The 16,776-nt window shown below is 49.8% G+C and overlaps 2 protein-coding genes across 2 annotated transcripts in view; one reads left to right on the plus strand and one right to left on the minus strand.

The window, feature by feature from the left end:
• Nucleotides 1-331: 331 nt before the first annotated feature.
• Nucleotides 332-2,975, minus strand: GALR2 (galanin receptor 2). The gene is made up of 2 exons (XM_044250338.1): nt 2,608-2,975; nt 332-1,127 (listed from the first exon to the last, which is right to left on the minus strand). Exons 1-2 carry the CDS (start codon nt 2,973-2,975, stop codon nt 332-334), a joined length of 1,164 nt encoding a protein of 387 aa, XP_044106273.1.
• A 6,425-nt stretch (nt 2,976-9,400) lies between these two features.
• SRP68 (signal recognition particle 68) overlaps nt 9,401-16,776 on the plus strand; it is a 35,564-nt gene continuing 28,188 nt past the window's right edge. Inside the window, exons 1-4 of the mRNA XM_044247392.1 lie at nt 9,401-9,574; nt 11,402-11,468; nt 13,606-13,719; nt 15,633-15,828. Coding sequence (XP_044103327.1) covers nt 9,403-9,574; nt 11,402-11,468; nt 13,606-13,719; nt 15,633-15,828 — 549 coding nt within the window. The 5' untranslated portion in view covers nt 9,401-9,402. The remainder of the gene's footprint in view (nt 9,575-11,401; nt 11,469-13,605; nt 13,720-15,632; nt 15,829-16,776) is intronic.

Raw genomic sequence — 16,776 nt, forward strand, 5'->3', positions numbered from 1 at the left:
CGAGTGCCTCTGGATGGCCACTGCGGAGGTCCTGGCCATCCTGCTCTTCCCCCTCTCAGGGATTTCTACGGGGACTTTCACTTGGCTGCCTTCCCTGTGGGCCACCCTCCCTCCCCGTGGATCAGCAAAGCACCATGCACCCATCCAACCGGAGCTCCCCCGTGAAGTCCCAGAGGCTTCAGACCACGGAGCCTCATGAGATATGCCAAGACACAGCGCCTGACTGCATGGGAAAAGTTTTGCGTATTTTATTAACAGATGAGATTCCTTCCCAGATCCCCGACCTCTCTCTCCAATCCTTTGAACACCAAAGCATACTCGCCAAGTGTCCTCAGGTCGTATTAACTGTCGGGATGCAGCTGGAGGCATTTTGGTCCCGCCAGGACGGGCCGGGTACCAGGCTCAAGGCCGGGCTGCTGAGAGTCGCCAGCACAGGGGCGGAGGTCCCGGCCGCCTCGCTCACGTGTGTCAGGTCCGTGGACTCGCGCTCCAGCACGCTGCTACCGCGGGCGCCCGGCGCCGCGATGCACACGCGGCCCGAGGCTCTGCGCGGGGCACGGCGCAGCAGACCCGCGCAGATCTTGCGGAAGCCCTTGCGGAAGTGCTTGGAGACCAGCGCGTAGACGATGGGGTTGACACAGGAGTTGGCGTAGGAGACCAGGTGCGAGAGGATGCGCAGCGCGTAGGTGGCGGGCGTAAGCGGGAAGCGGCCGAACCACACACACAGGATAAGCGCGTGGTGGGGCATCCAACAGAGGCAGAAGAGCGCAGCCACGATGATGATCATGCGCGTCACCTTGCGCTTGGCGCGCCGGGCGCTGGAGCCGGCGGCCACCGGGTCAACGGCGCGCCAGAGGTAGCGCAGGGTGCGCGCGTAGGTCAGGCCGAGCACCAGCATGGGCAGCAGGTAGCTGAAGACAAAGGTGCAGAGGTCCATGGCGCGGCGGCGCGGCGCGCTCCACGCCGGGTGGCACACAGTCAGGTTGGCCAACTGCGACTGGCGGTAGTAACTCAGGTAGGGCCCGGAGAAGAGCAGCGACAGCCCCCAGATGAGCCCGATGGCAGCCCCCGCGTTGCGAGGCGTGCGCAGCTCGCGGGAGTGCAGCGGGTAGCGGATGGCCAGATACCTGTGGGTCGGGCCGGGAAGGGAGACGGGTGAACAAGTGGATTCGCGGGGGTAGGGCCGGACCCTTACACCTCGAAGCCCTCACCCTCTCTCCAGGAAGGTCCCTAGCGCACGATCACACGCCACTCGCCAGGAGCTGCTTTGAGATGTGGGGCAGGACCCGGCAGCAGGAAGGAGGAAGGGAGCCTGTAGGCCACTCATCTGCTCCATGACCACAGTCACACTCCACCCGGCAAGGCACCCCGAGGCTGAACCGGCCTCGGAGCTCCGGGAGGCTGCGATTACCCAGCACTGACGGTGCCGGGAGACGTAGGTCCCAGGCGCCTCGAGGCTGTAGCGGACAGACTGGAGACATCGCCAGGTACCGCGAGGGAATTGCTTAGAGGAGCCGCCGCTCTATGGGTCCCACCAGTGCTCTCGGAACCGACACACTCCGCGCTCAGTGGAACCGCGGGGTATGTGAGGGAGGTGGCCTCACCTCGCTGTCTGTCCAGGGGAGGTCAGGAGGAAGTGGGGGTAGAAGGGGCCCGGGAAGATACTGGAGTCAGTCCCAGATTTCCTCCCCAGAAATCATCCAGGAGCTTCCAGGCTCCAACGGGGACGATAAAGGAGATCCTCTGGACCTCCCCTCTCCCTTGGCCTGAAGGTGGGGGTAAGGGGGAGGTGAGGGTCTAGGGACCCTCAGGCGTGTTCGCTTGAACTTTGGCGTGGGCTCCTGCGAAGGACCCAAATTCCGCAATCCGGGCCAGAGACGACTGCGCGGAGCCACGAGCAAACCATGGACTGGATGGAGGCTAGCGAGGTGGAGGGGCCTGAGTTTGACGCCGGAGACAGACCGTTGGCTCCGCGCCCACTATTACAGGCTGGGAGACTCTGAACCAGTCGCTTCTGAACTCGATCTCATCTGTAAATTGGGCACAGTAATCCCTCCCGCCCCAGCCTCACAGGGGCACCGGGCTCAAGCGAGACGAAGCTCGCAAAACCGCAATGTGCCCAGAAACGCAGCGCTTGGTCGGGCACCGGAGGCGCACCTAACGGAGGGACACCGCAGTCCCCTATTCTTTCTTTTTCTTTTTCTTTTTTTTTTTTTTAAAGATTTTATTTATCTATTTGACAGACAGAGATCACAAGTAGGCAGAGAAGCAGGCAAAGGGAGAGGAGGAAGCAGGCTCCCTGCTGAGCAGAGAGCCCGATGCGGGGCTCGACCCCAGGACCCTGGGATCATGACCTGAGCCGAAGGCAGAGGCTTTAACCCACTGAGCCACCCAGGCGTCCCCGCAGTCCCCTATTCTTATTCCTCTCTTTCCTTCTCCACTTCTGCTTGTCTTTCCCTCTCTCCCGGTCCCTTTGCCTTCTTCCTGTCCTTTTTTACTCTCTGCGCGCCCCCCCTTGAGCCTCGAGTCCCGCCTCTCTTCTCCAGCCCCTACCTGGGTGCCCGACCACCCGCTCCCGCCCCCGGGGCCGCCACGGCGCTCGCTCACCTGTCCAGGGAGACCGCGGCCAGCGTGAAGCTGCTGGCGTACATGGTGAGAAAGATGAGGAAGTGCACGGCCTTGCAGAGCAGCGAGCCGAACACCCAGCCGTCCAGGGTGTAGATGGTGGCCTGGAAGGGCACGCAGCACACGATGAAACACAGGTCGGCCACGCCCAGGTTGAGGATGAACAGGTTGGTGGTGCTCACCGCCTGGCCGCCGCGCAGCAGCACGGCCAGCACCAGCGCGTTGCCCACGGTGCCCACCAAGAAGATGAGCGCGAACAGCATAGGCACGATAACGGCCTCGGGCTGCCAGCTGTCCCTGCCGCCCGCCTCACTCGCGTCCTCGGCCCCGGGGCCACCCGAGCCATTCATGGCGGCCCCGACCCCGAGGCTGCCCGGGCTCCTGGCGCCGTCTGAGCTCTGGCGAGCGCGCAGCTCCCGCGGCTCCAGCCGCTGCAGCGCCCCGCGCGAGTCGCCGGAGCTGCGGGCGGAGCGAGTGTCTCCTGGCTGGGGCGGGAGGTGGGGGTGCGCCGGGGTCAGGGGGAGGAGCGAGCAGCCGGAGGGGTGGGATGGGCCCCCGCAGCAGCCGGCCGCGCGGGGGGAAGGGCTGTGCGGTGGCCCACGCCGGGGACAGGGGCCGCGCTGGTGCCTGCTCCTCCGCCCGCCCGCGTCGTCCACGCGCTCCAGCCCCCGGAGCGGGTCTGTGCCGCGCTGCTGAGCGGCGAACGGACCTCCGGGCTGAACGCGGGAGTGGCGGGGGGACCGACCCCTGGGGCCTGAGTGTGCGCTGGAGAGCCGGGAGCGCCCGCCTGGGACCGCGCAGACCTCTCCCGCAGCCTGGCCGGAGCGCGGGGCCTCCCGGGGCTGGCTTGGGCGGGGGGAGGGGGCGGCGGCTAAGGGGTGGCGGGCAAGTGACAAGGGACGCAGGTGGACCGCGGGGCCGCGGCTTTCCACAGCTGGCGAAGGGGACGGCACTGGTGCCGCGCGCCCCTTCTGTGTGCCAGTCTCCGTCCTTGGCGCTGGGCCTCGCTCAGTACTGTGGGATCGTACACCTCCTGGGGACTCTGGTGAGCATGGAACGAGATGCGTGGCCTGAAGCCAGTTAGCCGAATTTCGCTCAGTGAATCAAATTCCTGTCTCCTTGCCCGAGTCAGAGATCCAAAAAGGGAAAACATGAAGGAAATAAAAGAGAGCAGAGTTCCGTCTCCAGGAGCATTTTCCCGCATGGCCATGAGGGTCTTTAGATTGCAATAAAACAAATAATTGTTTCTAATTTTGACATATTAAGCATCCAGCCCTTGCCACTGGGAATGGTTGCTGTTTCTATAGAATGACCCACATGCCCCCCTCGGTGTTCACCTCTGAAAATCACCACCTGCTGCCACTGTACCTTTCCCTGCCCTGTTCATTGGGTCCAGGGTGGAACGTTCTTGTTCCTCTCCACCCCTCACCCTCCACCCCAGGATTTCAGCTCTGAAGCCCTATTCTTACTCCTTTGGGCAGGGAACACTTATCCACACCCCTGCCCTGCCAGACTTCACCAAATAGAAAGACAAAAGCAGTTCATAATTATGAGACGCTTGCCATTCATTCATTCAGTAAGCATTCATTAAGCACCTACCCCTTTCCAGACATTGTTCTGGGTCCTTAGCATATACCAGTTAGCTCTAGGAAGATCAAGGCCCTCCGTGAATTCCTTTTAGCAGAGGAGACAGACAATAAACATAACTCAAGGTAGTTATTAACCTATTACAAATTGATAAGTACTTGCAGGAAAAATAGATTAGGTTAAGGGAACTGGGAGTACCATGGTGGTGGAGATGGTGCAATTTAAAATTTGGTAGCTGGGGCAGCTCAGTCTGTTGAGCATCTGACATTTGATTTCAGCTCAGGTCTTGATATCAGGATGGTGAGGTCAAGCCCCACACTGGACTCCACGCTGGGCAACGAGTCTACTAAAAATAAACAAAATAAAATAAAAATAAGGTGGCTAGGCAGATCTCATTAGGAAGGTGATATTTTTTTTTAAAGATTTTATTTATTTATTTGACAGAGAGAGATCACAAGTAGGCAGAGAGGCAGGCAGAGAGAGAGAGGAGGAAGCAGGCTCCCTGCTGAGATCATGACCTGAGCCAAAGGCAGCGGCTTAACCCACTGAGCCACCCAGGCGCCCTGCTGTAACTTTTTTAGACGCCCAGGAAGGTGATATTTGAACAAAGACTTGAAGGAGGTGAGGGACCCAGAGTAGCAGAATTCTACAGGAAGAACATTCCAGACAGAGTGGTCAGTGCTAAGATCCCAAAGCCAGAGTGTGCCTGTGTCCCTAAATAAGGAAGTTCCTATGGCTTGAGTTGATGAATAAGAAAGAGATTGGCAGAAGAGGAGGTGGCAGACGTGACATGCAGGGCATTTTTCATTGCAAGGAACATGACTTGTAGTCTGAGCGAAAAAAGAAGCCACTGCCGAGTTTTGACTAGAGGACTAACGCCACCTGACTTAAAAATCTTTAGTGAAATACAATCCCCATACCGCACATTTTACCCAATTAAGGGGTGCATTTAGTTTTAAATATATTCATAAGGTTATGCAGCCATCACAACAATCAACTTCAGAATGTTCTTCCCCAAAGAAACTTGGGCCGTTTAGCCATAGATCTCCAATCTCTACCCTCACCCCGAGCCTCAGGCAACCACTTTCTGTCTCTATGGATTTGCCTATTCTGGACATTTCATATATTTTTTAAATTTTATTTTCTTAAGATTTTTTTTCATTTTTAAGAGTTTATTTACTTATTTAAATAATCTCCACAGCCAACATGGGGCTCAAACCCATGACCCTGAGACCAAAAGTCAGATGCTCTACGAACTGAGCCACCCAGATGCCCCTGGACATTTCGTATAGATGGAATCACACAATATGTGGTCTTCTGAGCACCTTTATTCACCTGGCGTAATATTTTCAAGATTCACATGCTTTGTAGCATGTATTAGTACTTCATTGCTTTTTATGGCCAGATAACATTTCATTGTATGGTTATACCAATTCTATTTACCCATTCATTTGTAAATGAACATTTGGGAGACTTTTTTTTTTAAAGATTTTATTTATTTATTTATATTTTAAATTAATTAAATTATTTTTAAAGACTTTATTTATTTACTTGACACAGAGAGAGAGAGAATATAAGCAGGGGGAGCGGGAGAGGGAGACTGAGTGGGAAGCCCAATATAGGTCTCGATCCCAGGACCCTGAGATCATGACCTGAGCTGAAGGAAGACACTGAAGGACTGAGCCACCCAGACACCTCTATTTATTTACTTTTAAATATTTTATTTAATTGTCAGAAAGAGAGAAAGAGAGCACAGCTGTGGGAGAGGCAGGCAGAGGGAGAAGCAAGCTCCCAGCTCAGCAAGGAGCTATTTTATCTTTTTAAATTATCTCTACACCCAACATGAGGCTTGAACCCACAACTCTGAGATCCAGAGTCTCACACTTCACTGACTGAGCCACCCAGGTGCCCTGAAACTTATTTAAGATTTTTTTTTTTCATTGTAGTAAGATACACAAAATGTACAGTTGACCATCTTGGATATTTTATTTTATTTTTTAAAAAAGATTTTATTTATTTATTTGACAGAGAGAGAGAGAGATCACAAGTAGGCAGAGAGGCAGGCAGAGAGAGAGGGGGAAGCAGGCTCCCTGCAGAGGAGAGAGCCCGATGCAGGGCTCAATCCCAGGACCTGAGATCACAACCTGAGCTGAAGGCAGAGGCTTAACCCACAAAGCCACCCAGGCGCCCCACCATCTTGGCTATTTTAAAGTGTAGGATTCACTAATATTAAGTATGTGCAAGGACACATGGGTGGCTCAGTCGGTTGAGTGTCCAACTCTTGGATCAGGTCATGATCTCAGGGTCGTGGAATCAAGCCTCATGTCCGGCTCTGCACTCAGAAGGGAGTCTGCTGGAGATTCTCTCTCTCCCCCTCTCCCTCTGCCCCTCCCCTACTGGCGCGCACGCTCTCTCTCGCTCTCTCACTCTCAAAATAAATAAATTTCAAAAAAAAAAAAAGCATATTCACGTTGTTGTGCAACCAATCTCCAGGACTCTTTAATCCTGCAAAATTGAAACTCTGTATCCACTAAACAATAATGAATTTTCCCCATTTCTCCTGCCTCCAGCTACTGGCAACTACCACTTTACTTTCTATGAATTTGACCAAAGTAGATACCTCATACAAATGGAATCCTATCATGTTAGTCTTTTTGTGACAGGCTTACTTGATTTAGCACAATATTTTCAAGCTTCAGCCATGTTGGAGGTTGTGTCAGAATTTCCTTCCTTTTTAAGGCTTAATATTATTCTGCTGTATGGATATACCACTTTCTGTTTATCCCTTGAGGGCCACTGGGTTGCTTCCATCTGTTGGTTATTGTGAATAATGCTTATATGAATGTGAATGTAGAAATACCCCCTTGGAGACCCTGCTTTCAATTCTTGTGGATATACACGCAGAAACGAAACTGCCAGATCAAATCATAATTCCTCAATTTTCCAAAGAACGGTCATACTGTTTTTCACACGGGCTGCACCACTTTACATGTGCACCAAAAGCACACCAAGGTTCCAATTTCTCCATATCCTCACAAATACATGCTATTATTACTTTTTTAATAATAAAATTTTTTTTCCTTTTTTAAAATCCTTTTTAAATTTTTATTTTTTTAAGATTTTATTTATTTGACAGAGAGAGAGAGAGATCACAAGGAGGCAGAGGCAGGTAGAGAGAGAGAAGCAGGCTCTCCGCTGAGCAGAGATCCCGATGTGGGGCTCGATCCCAAGACCTTGAGACCATAACCTGAGCCAAAGGCAGAGGCTTTAACCCACTGAGCCACCCAGGTGCCCCTAAAATCCTTTTTTTTTAAAAAGGTTTTTATTTATTTGACAGAGAGAGAGAGCACAAATAGGCAGAGTGGCAGGCAGAGAGAGCAGGAGAAGCAGGCTCTCCGCTGAGCACGAAGCACGATGCGGGGCTCAATCCCAGCACCCTGGAATCATGACCTGAGCTGAAGGCGGCCACTTAACTGACTGAGCCACCCAGGTACCCCCAATTCTTTTTTCTTCTATTCTATTTTTATTCTTTTTCTTCTCCCTCTTCCCCTGCCCCTCCCCCTACTTGTGGGCTCTCTCTCAAATAAATGAAATCTTTACAAAAAATAGTAACCATCCAAAAATAAATAAAAATAGGAATCATCCTAATGGGTGTGATAGTTCATTGTGGCTTTGATTTGCATTTCCCTAGTGATTAGTGACACGGAATAGAGACTCTAAATTGCCTCATTTCTTTTCTTTTTTTAAAAAGATTTTATTTATTTGAAGGAGGACTGTGTGGCTCAGTCATTAAGCAGTTGCCTTCCTTTAGGTCGTGGTCTCAGGGTCCTGGGGTGGAGTCCCACATCTGGCTCCCTGCTCAGCAGGAAGCCTGCCTCTCCCTCTCCCACTCCCACTGCTTGTGTTCCCTCTCTTGCGCTCACGCGCTCTCTCGCTCTCTGTGAATAAATAAACAAAATCTTTTTTTAAAAGATTTTATTTATTTTGGGGCGCCTGGGTGGCTCAGTGGGTTAAGCCGCTGCCTTCGGCTCAGGTCATGATCTCAGGGTCCTGGGATCGAGTCCCGCATCGGGCTCTCTGCTCAGCAGGGAGCCTGCTTCCCTCTCTCTCTCTCTACCTGCCTCTCCATCTACTTGTAATTTCTCTCTGTCAAATAAATAAATAAAATCTTTAAAAAAAAAAAGATTTTATTTATTTGAGATAGAGTGTGCACACACGAGCAGGGGGAAGGGCAGAGGGAGCAGCAGACTCCCCTGGGAGCAGGGAACCCATCTCTGACCCTGGCAGATCCCAGGACCCTGAGATTATGACACTTAATCGACTGAGCCATCCAGGCTCCCCTAAATTGCCTCATTTCATCTTCATAAAAACCGTCTTAATTGGTTATCCCCATTTCACTGAGAAGGGAAAAGGTTTAGAGCGACACTGTTCTTTGCCCAACATTTCCCAACCAGTAAGAGAGGAGCCAGGGCTGGAGAAGCCGGACTCAGCCTCCCTCGCCTCAGCTTCTCCCCTCGAACTGCTGGAGTCCTCGCTCCGAAGTCCAGAGGCATAGGTCCCCGGCAGTTCCAGAAGTTTCTACGCCGGGTCGGGGATCAGCAAATGGAGACCCGGCGTAGAAACTTCTGGGTCTCCACGTACTGATCCCCGACCCGGCCAGCGCTTCCTCTGGCCATGGCTCTCTCAGGGTGGACACCAGAGGAGAGCGCAGAGGGGTGTCCCTCACAGGTGGAGCGCTTCATGTGGGTACGTGGGAACCGCATCTCCGGAGTACCCAGGCAGGTAGACACCCCGAAACCCAAAGTCCAGAACCAACCGTCCCTGCCCTTAACCCTCACGCCCGCTTGGGACGTGAGCTGGACCCCCGGGGCAGGGATGCAGGAGGTGGTGTGTGGGGGGGTTGGATTTCCGAGTCCTCCGCCCTCGGGGGACTAGAAGAGGGGTTGCTCCGGAAAGACCGCAATAGCTCTGGTCTCCTCGCGTGAACGAGCCCTCAGCCCCGCCCGCCGCGACTCAGGAACCCGAGCCCACGCGCAGGCGCGCTCCAACAAGTGGCTCACGCCCGCGGGCCGGGCCGTCGATGGCGGAGTCCGCCACGATCCCGTCAGGCCGTCGGGGCGGGCATCGCTCTCTTCCGCCTCCGTCGTCCCGCCTCCTCTATCCCGTCTGGCTCTGCGGCGCTGGGGCAAGATGGCTGCTGAGAAACAGGTTCCCGGTGGTGGCGGCGGCGGCGGCAGCGGGGGCGGCAGCGGCGGTAGCGGCGGTGGACGCGGTGCCGGAGGAGAAGAAAATAAGGAAAACGAGCGGCCTTCAGCTGGATCGAAGGCAAACAAAGAATTCGGGGATAGCCTGAGTTTGGAGAGTATCCTAGAGTAATCGGGCCTAACTCGCAATGACTACGTGTCGATATGCAGGGCCGGGGGCGGGAGAGGCGGCGGGTCCCGGCGCGTTCCGGGCACGAGAGGCCGAGGGTTGCGGTTTCTCTCGCCCGTACTTTCTGGCACTCAGAGTTGCAGGGTCTGTATTTCGCCGGTCTTTTCTCGCTTCTCATTCGCTTTCCAGGGTGGGGAACGTTCTCTTCTCTCAGGCGGCACTGAGATTTTGGGCAGATTTCTGCAGTTCCCCCGTAGTCGCCCGTTTGGAGGGCTGGTGACGGGGATGACACGGTGGCCACCCAGTGAGCTGCTGTCTTAGCATCTAGAGCCACTGAACCCAAGATAGGAAACTGCCCTATGGACGTTTTCGCTTAATACTTTTGTCTGACAGCCGTCGGAGAATGGACAGTAAAAAATACAGTTTCTCTGGCAGTGGAGGCAAAGATGATTTCTTTGAGGAAGAGCTTGTTGCCCATTTTGAATATAAACGTAGCTTAACATCACTTGTATGGCTTTATTATATATGTGTGTGTATATATATATATATATTTTTAACCATTTTATTTATTTACTTGAGAGAGAGAGCGAGCGAGCATGAGAAGGGAGAAGGTCAGAGGGAGAAGCAGACACTCCATGGAGCTGGGAGTCCAATGCGGGACTTGATCTTGGGACTCTGGGATCATGACCAGAGCTGAAGGCAGTTGCTTAAGCAGGCACCCCTTGTGTAGCTTTCTTAAGTAGGCCTGTAGGCATTAAATCTTGTTGAGAGTTGTTTTGGTGATCTGGTGGAATGGGTCTGTAGTTTCCCTCTTCTGACGCATCTCATTCAGTATTACAACTGAATGCCTGAGACGCTAGTTTGTGGCTTTTGAAGTGAACCACAAACGGAGAAAATGTAGGTGAATTTCTGAAATAACACGTTTAGCTTGACATCTTAATGTAGTTTTCAGGAGATTGGAGCTTTACTTTTTGAACTGGTGATCTGGTTCCAAATGGATATTTGAATTGCCTTGATTTTTTACAAATCTTACAGCTTCTTTTTCCTTTTAGTTGAAATAGTCCTTTTAATGTTCAGTGTTTTGTTGACATGTCTGTAGAGGATTTTTTTTTTTTAACATTTTATTTATTTGACAGAGAGGGAGAGATCACAAGTAGGCAGAGAGGCAGGCAGAGAGAGAGAGGGGGAAGCAGGCTCCCTGCGGAGCAGAGGGCCCGACATGGGGCTCCATGCCAGGACCCTGAGATCATGACCTGAGTGGAAGGCAGAAACTTAAACCACTGAGCCACCCAGGCCCCCAGAAAAACTAATATTTTTATACAAGCTGTGGCATAGTTTGGTTGGCATGTGCTAACCACAGGCTTATGCAGCGTCACAGCTGTTAAGGAAAGTTAGATTTGGCAGATGTAGGAAGTTATGCAAATAGAGGAGTAGTACACGTCATTTATAACCTGAGTCCGCTTGAATAAGTAAAATACTGGGTCCACGTGTAAATCAATGGGAACCACCCCAGTTATAATCAGTAGTTAGAATCCAGCAACTTTATTTAAGCTGTTGAATTTCAGTAATCCTCAGTGGCTAATAATGCCTTCCTTTTTTAGTTTGAAAGTAATAGTTCAAGCAGTCAGTTTTTTACTAATTTGCTTTGCCCTGTCTTATGACAAGATAGCTATTGAAAATGATTACGAAAGAAGTCAGTAGTTAATATACTAATGCTTAACGTGCTCTGGTTTGGTACAAATACAGACTAATGGGAATATGTTTCAATTTATTTAGATTCTTACCATTGTAAGCTTTTCCTTAATCTTGGCTCTAGTTCTTCAGATTATTAAGGAATCCCAGCAGCAGCATGGTTTACGGCATGGAGATTTTCAGAGGTATAGGTTAGTATCATGTGTAAGATATATGGAAATTACTGTGGAATTTTCAAACTTGGTTTGCCTTTGTTAATATCTCACTTATTTTGCTGTGTCAGAAAGTATAGAAAGTCTGACTCTGAACTTACATTGAGTCCTCGAAATGTACTTTTCAAATTTAAAATTTCACAATGAATAAAAGCAGCCAACCTCTTTATCCATTTTGCCTCACAATATTGCAGATACATTGGAGGCTTCTGCTGAAAGTAGCAAGCAGTATGGTAATACATATATTTTTAAACTTAATTACGTTGTCAGAGTCTTGATTAAATGCAAAGTTTTTCAGTTATTTCTTAATTTATTTTAAAGTAAGCTCTATCTCCAGCATAGGGCTTGAACTCACAACCCCAAGATCAAGAGCCACATGCTCCACCAACTGAGCCAGCCAGGCGCCCCATATAATTTCTATGATATCATTATAATTTATTGGTAAACTTTGTAACAGCCTTCAAGTTGGAAAATGAATTTAATATGACTCTTAAAAATAGAATAGATGCCTAATCTATAATATAATTCAGTGCTTTGGAAGCAGAAATAGCCAACCATTTAATATTGAAGATATAGGCTTTAGGGGGGAGGGGCAGAGGCAGAGGGAGAGGGAGAAACAGATTCCCAGCTGAGCAGAGAGCCCAGCGTGAGGCTGGAGCCCAGGATCATGACCTCAGCCAAAGACAGAAGCTCAGCTGACAGCCCCAGGTGCTCCTGGCTGCTGGACTTTTAAAAGTGCTACTTTACAAAACATTCCACAGATTCTAAGGAGTGACACATGTCACATAAATGGTCCCCGGCACTGGGATGAATTGTGCAAGGTGGGGAGTGGTAAAGATGAAGTGAGAAAACTAAGGGGCCAGAATAGGTAGGGTCCTTCTTATAAGCCCGGGTAACTCCTTCAGGTGTTAATGTAGGCGTGATGGGAAGTTAATGGAAGAAGTTTTAGTTAGAGACTGTTATGACTTGAGGGTTTTTTTTGTTTTTTTTTAATTATTTAGGACATTTTCAAAAGCAGATGTAGAGATGATACCACGATGAATCTATCACTCAGTTATTACAGCAGTCGGCTTTCTGCTCTTTCATTTTACGTGTTCCATCTCCATTTTTTTTTTTTTTTTTAAAGTTAGGCTACATGCTGGGCATGGGGCCAGTGTGGGGTTCAAACTCACAAGACCTGAGCCAAGATCAAGTGTCAAGAGTTGGACACTTAGCTGACTGAGCCACCTAGGAGCCCCTGTTCCTTCTCCTTTTTATTTTTATTTTTGTAATTTTTTTGAAAGATCTAATTTTTTCATTGGACAGAGAGTACAAGCAGGGAGAGCAGCAGGCCGAGAGAGAGGGAGAAGCAGGTTCTGCTGAGCAGGGAGCCAGATGCAGGACTCGATCCCATAGCCCTGGGATCATGACCTGAGCCTAAGGCAGTCACTTGATGAACTGAGCCACCCAGGCATCCCCCCTCTCCTTTTTAAAAAAATACTTTTTTATTGAAGGATTTTTTTTCTTTTACCATTCTAATTTTTTTTTTAAACATTTTATCTTTTATTTGACAGAGAGAGACAGCAAGAGAGGGAACACAAGCAGGGGGAGAGGGAGAGGGAGAAGCAGGCTTCCTGTGGAGCAGGGAGCCCGACATGGGTGGGACTCGATCACAGGACCCCAGGATCATAACCTGGGCCGAAGGCAGACACTTAACGACTGAGTCACCCAGGCACCCCCCACTTTTTTTTTCTTACCATTCTATTGCAATATAGTTTATATACAGGAAAGTATATAGAAAAAGATGAATTTTTCACAACGTGTAACCAGCAGACATTACTGGACAATGTGACCAGCATCCCAGAGGTCCCCCTTTTGCTCCTTCTGATCACAAGCCCTTCCTCCCCAAAGGTCACCACAGTCATGACGTCTGACACCTTAGGTTAGGTTTGAAGTACGTTTCTGGTGGCACCAGTCGTACTGCCCTACAGGTTGTAGTTCACGGAGTGTTTGCAAGATGACGTGTGGTGTCTGTGGTAACCATAAGTAGAACACCGCAAACCTTCAGCCTTTATTACAGAATCTGCTATGGAAAGTACCATCGGCTTGCCTGAATTATTGGTGTTTTTTCCTTCAGGGGCTACTGTTCCCGTAGACAAAGACGTCTTCGGAAAACACTCAACTTCAAGATGGGGAATAGGCACAAATTTACCGGGAAAAAAGTAACTGAAGATCTTCTGACTGATAACAGGTACGGACTGCTCTGTGCTAGTGGCGAAATCCTCCTCGCTAATACGTTTATGGGACAGATATGTGTTAGCCGCTGTGCCAGCTCTTAAGTTACAGGATGAGGACACGGAGGTTCAGTAACGGTAGCAGGAGTTGGGCTGAGTGCTGAGCACTAGTCCGCAGTTAGAACCTGATGGGATGTTGGGTAAGGGCCCTGGAGTGCGAGTTTCAGTGTGTAAGTGCTTACTTAAGTGCGTGTATCGTGAAAGAAATCTGTGTGTGAATTGTTCCAGAAGAGTTTCATGTTTCAGTGCTGAATGCAGCCAGGCTTAACATTTGCAGAAGGTCGGTCTGTCAACATGTATTAAAGGTCTCTAGGCCAGTTCCTCAAGTTTCAGCCGTGGGCCAAATTGCTCCTTTTGCCACCTGTTTTTGTAAAGTGTGTTTTTTTGTGTTTGTTTTGTTTTACTCTTTTTTTGAGAGAGAGAGAGAGCACGTGCTCAAGCGTACACATGCACGAGAAGGGGGAGGAGCAGAGGGAGAGGGAGCAGCAGACTCTCCACTGAGCATCCGTTGAGGAAGACCAGCGGATGCCAAGCTCCATCCCAGGTCCCTGGGATCATGACCTGAGGTGAAAGCAGATGCTTAACTGACTGAGCCACCCAGGCACCCCTTGTTTAGTTTTTTTAAGTAATTTCTCCCCCTATTGTGGGGCTTGAACTCACAATTCAGAGATCAAGAGTTGCGTGCTGTACTCACTGAGCCAGCTAGGTGCCCCAGGGGTTTTTGCTAGTGAAGCCAGGAAGCTTGCGTTGAGGAGGCTGGACCTTGAGGGGTTTCTGAGAGGCAAAAACATTCTGTGTGAGGGATGCCTTGGTGTCTGAATGTACTTGAGGAATTATAATGCTCTGGACAGTTAGCTGCTGCTCAGGCAGCAGAGAGCCTGGGAGCTTGGTGTATGGAGACATAGAAAACTAGCGCATAGAGCCCAGGATGGGATTCAGCAGCGGGTATTGGTTAAATCTGATGAGAACAGGTTAGGAAGGGTCTCTGTGATCATGAGATCTTCATTTTGAAGAGATAAGATTAAGCTGATGTTTAAGAAAGATTTATCAAGGCAGTAGGTTTAACAGAATTTCTCCAGTATAAAAATAAAGTGGCTAGTTTATTCAGTCCTTAGGAAGTGCCAGACTCCGGTTTAAGTGTGTTACACATATCACTAATGGGATTCTGAGGCACAGCAAGTTAGTAACGTTGTCCAGTGTCACATAGTTAGTGACGGATGGCACTGAGATTCCAGCCCTGCCTGACTCGAGAGCCTTGTTCTTGACCACTTCAGTACAGTGTGTCTTCAGGACTTGGTTTTCAGCTCGGTTGGGATGGAGGACGTGTTGATTCAAAGATGAGGCCAGACTGTGTGCTTAGACTGCCTCTTTGCTAAAACTGGGGAAGAGCAGGTCTGTGGTCTGTGTTTGCCCAGTTTGAGGTGGTAGCAGGTGTTTTTAGTAGTGAGATCTGTGTGGTAGATGGCTAGAAATTTGAGGTGGAGCCTGAGCAGAGATACTGGTTGGGCGCCATGATTGATGCTGTGAGGAGTACTTCCTTTTTTTTTTTTCCCCCTTAATATTTTTTTAAATTTAAGTGCTTGAGTGGGAGGGTAAGAGGAAGAGGGAGAAAGAATCTCAAGTAGACTCAGCGCTGAGCGCAGAGCCTGATGTGGGGCTTGATCTCATGACTCTGAGATCATGACCTGAGCGGAAACCAACAGTCAGACACTTAAATAGCTACACCACCCAGGTGCTCTGAGAAGTTCTCAGGAGGAAAGCCAAGGAGGGCGTAGGGAGAAGTTCAGAAGTTGAGGATTGTGCCTTGGGGAATATCCAAGTCTGATGCTCCCGGTGATCATCGTTCGGTTGCCTGTTCTCTCTCATTTAGGTATTTGCTTCTGGTTCTGATGGATGCTGAACGAGCCTGGAGCTATGCCATGCAGCTGAAACAGGAAGCCAATACCGAACCCCGAAAACGGTTCCATTTGTTGTCTCGCCTGCGCAAAGCCGTGAAGCATGCGGAGGAGTTGGAACGCTTGTGTGAGAGCAATCGTGTGGACGCCAAGACCAAGTTAGAGGCTCAGGTTAGTAGCTTTGCTACTACTGCGGAGTAGTAGCTTTGTATCAGCTTTGCTTTACTGCGGAGATTAGAGACGTGACTTCCTAGTTGAAGAGAATAGTTTCTTAATATTATAAATGGACCGGAGAGGAAATAACATGGTCTTGCTTTTTCAAGGCAAAGTTGGTATTGTTTTTGTTTTTAAGCTCTTGGTTTGTTTTGTTTTCTTCTCCCTTGACTTATGTATGTAATCTCAGCACTAAATGTGGGGCTTGAACTCATGACCTGAAGGTCAGGAGTCATATATTCCACCAACTGAGCCAGCCGGGTGCCCTGAGCTCTTGTTTTTTTAGTAATTAGTTCTAACATTTATTCATTCATTCATTCATTCATTTATTTTTATTTATTTATATTTTTAAAAAGACTTATTTATTTATTTATTTATTTATTTGACAGAGAGAGAGAGAGGGAGAGAGATATCACAAGTAGGCAGAGAGGCAGGCAGAGAGAGAGGAGGAAGCAGGCTTCCCGCTGAGCAGAGAGCCCGATACGGGGCTTGATCCCAGAACCCTGGGATCATGACCTGAGCCGAAGGCGGAGACTTAACCCACTGAGCCACCCAGGCGCCCCTTATTTTTATTTTTATTTTTAAATTTTATTTATTTATTTAAAGATTTTATTTATCTGACAGGTCACAAGTAGGCAGAGAGGCAGGCAGAAAGAGGAAGGGAAGCAGGTTCCCTGCCAAGCAGAGAGCCCAATGTGGGGCTCAATCCCAGGACCCTGGGATCATGACCTGAGCCGAAGGCAGAGGCTTTAACCCACTGAGCCACCCAGGCGCCCCCTTATTTATTTTTAGGATTTTATTTATTTGTCAGAGAGAAGAGAGGGAATGAATAAGCACAGCAGGGGGAGAAGCAGGCTCCCCGCTGAGCAAGGAGCCTGATGTGGGCTCAATCTCATGACCCGAACC

The sequence above is a fragment of the Neovison vison genome, chromosome 5, assembly GCF_020171115.1.
Source record: "Neovison vison isolate M4711 chromosome 5, ASM_NN_V1, whole genome shotgun sequence".
In the NCBI taxonomy this organism is placed as follows: Eukaryota; Metazoa; Chordata; class Mammalia; order Carnivora; family Mustelidae; genus Neogale; species Neogale vison.

Coding starts and splice junctions, on each gene's coding strand:
- GALR2 (XM_044250338.1), bottom strand. CDS start 2,975: ATGAATGGCTCGGGTGGCCCCGGGGCCGAGGACGCGAGTGAGGCGGGC. Junction 1,128..2,607: donor GCCGCGGTCTCCCTGGACAG/GTGAGCGAGCGC, acceptor CCCGACCCACAG/GTATCTGGCCATCCGCTACC.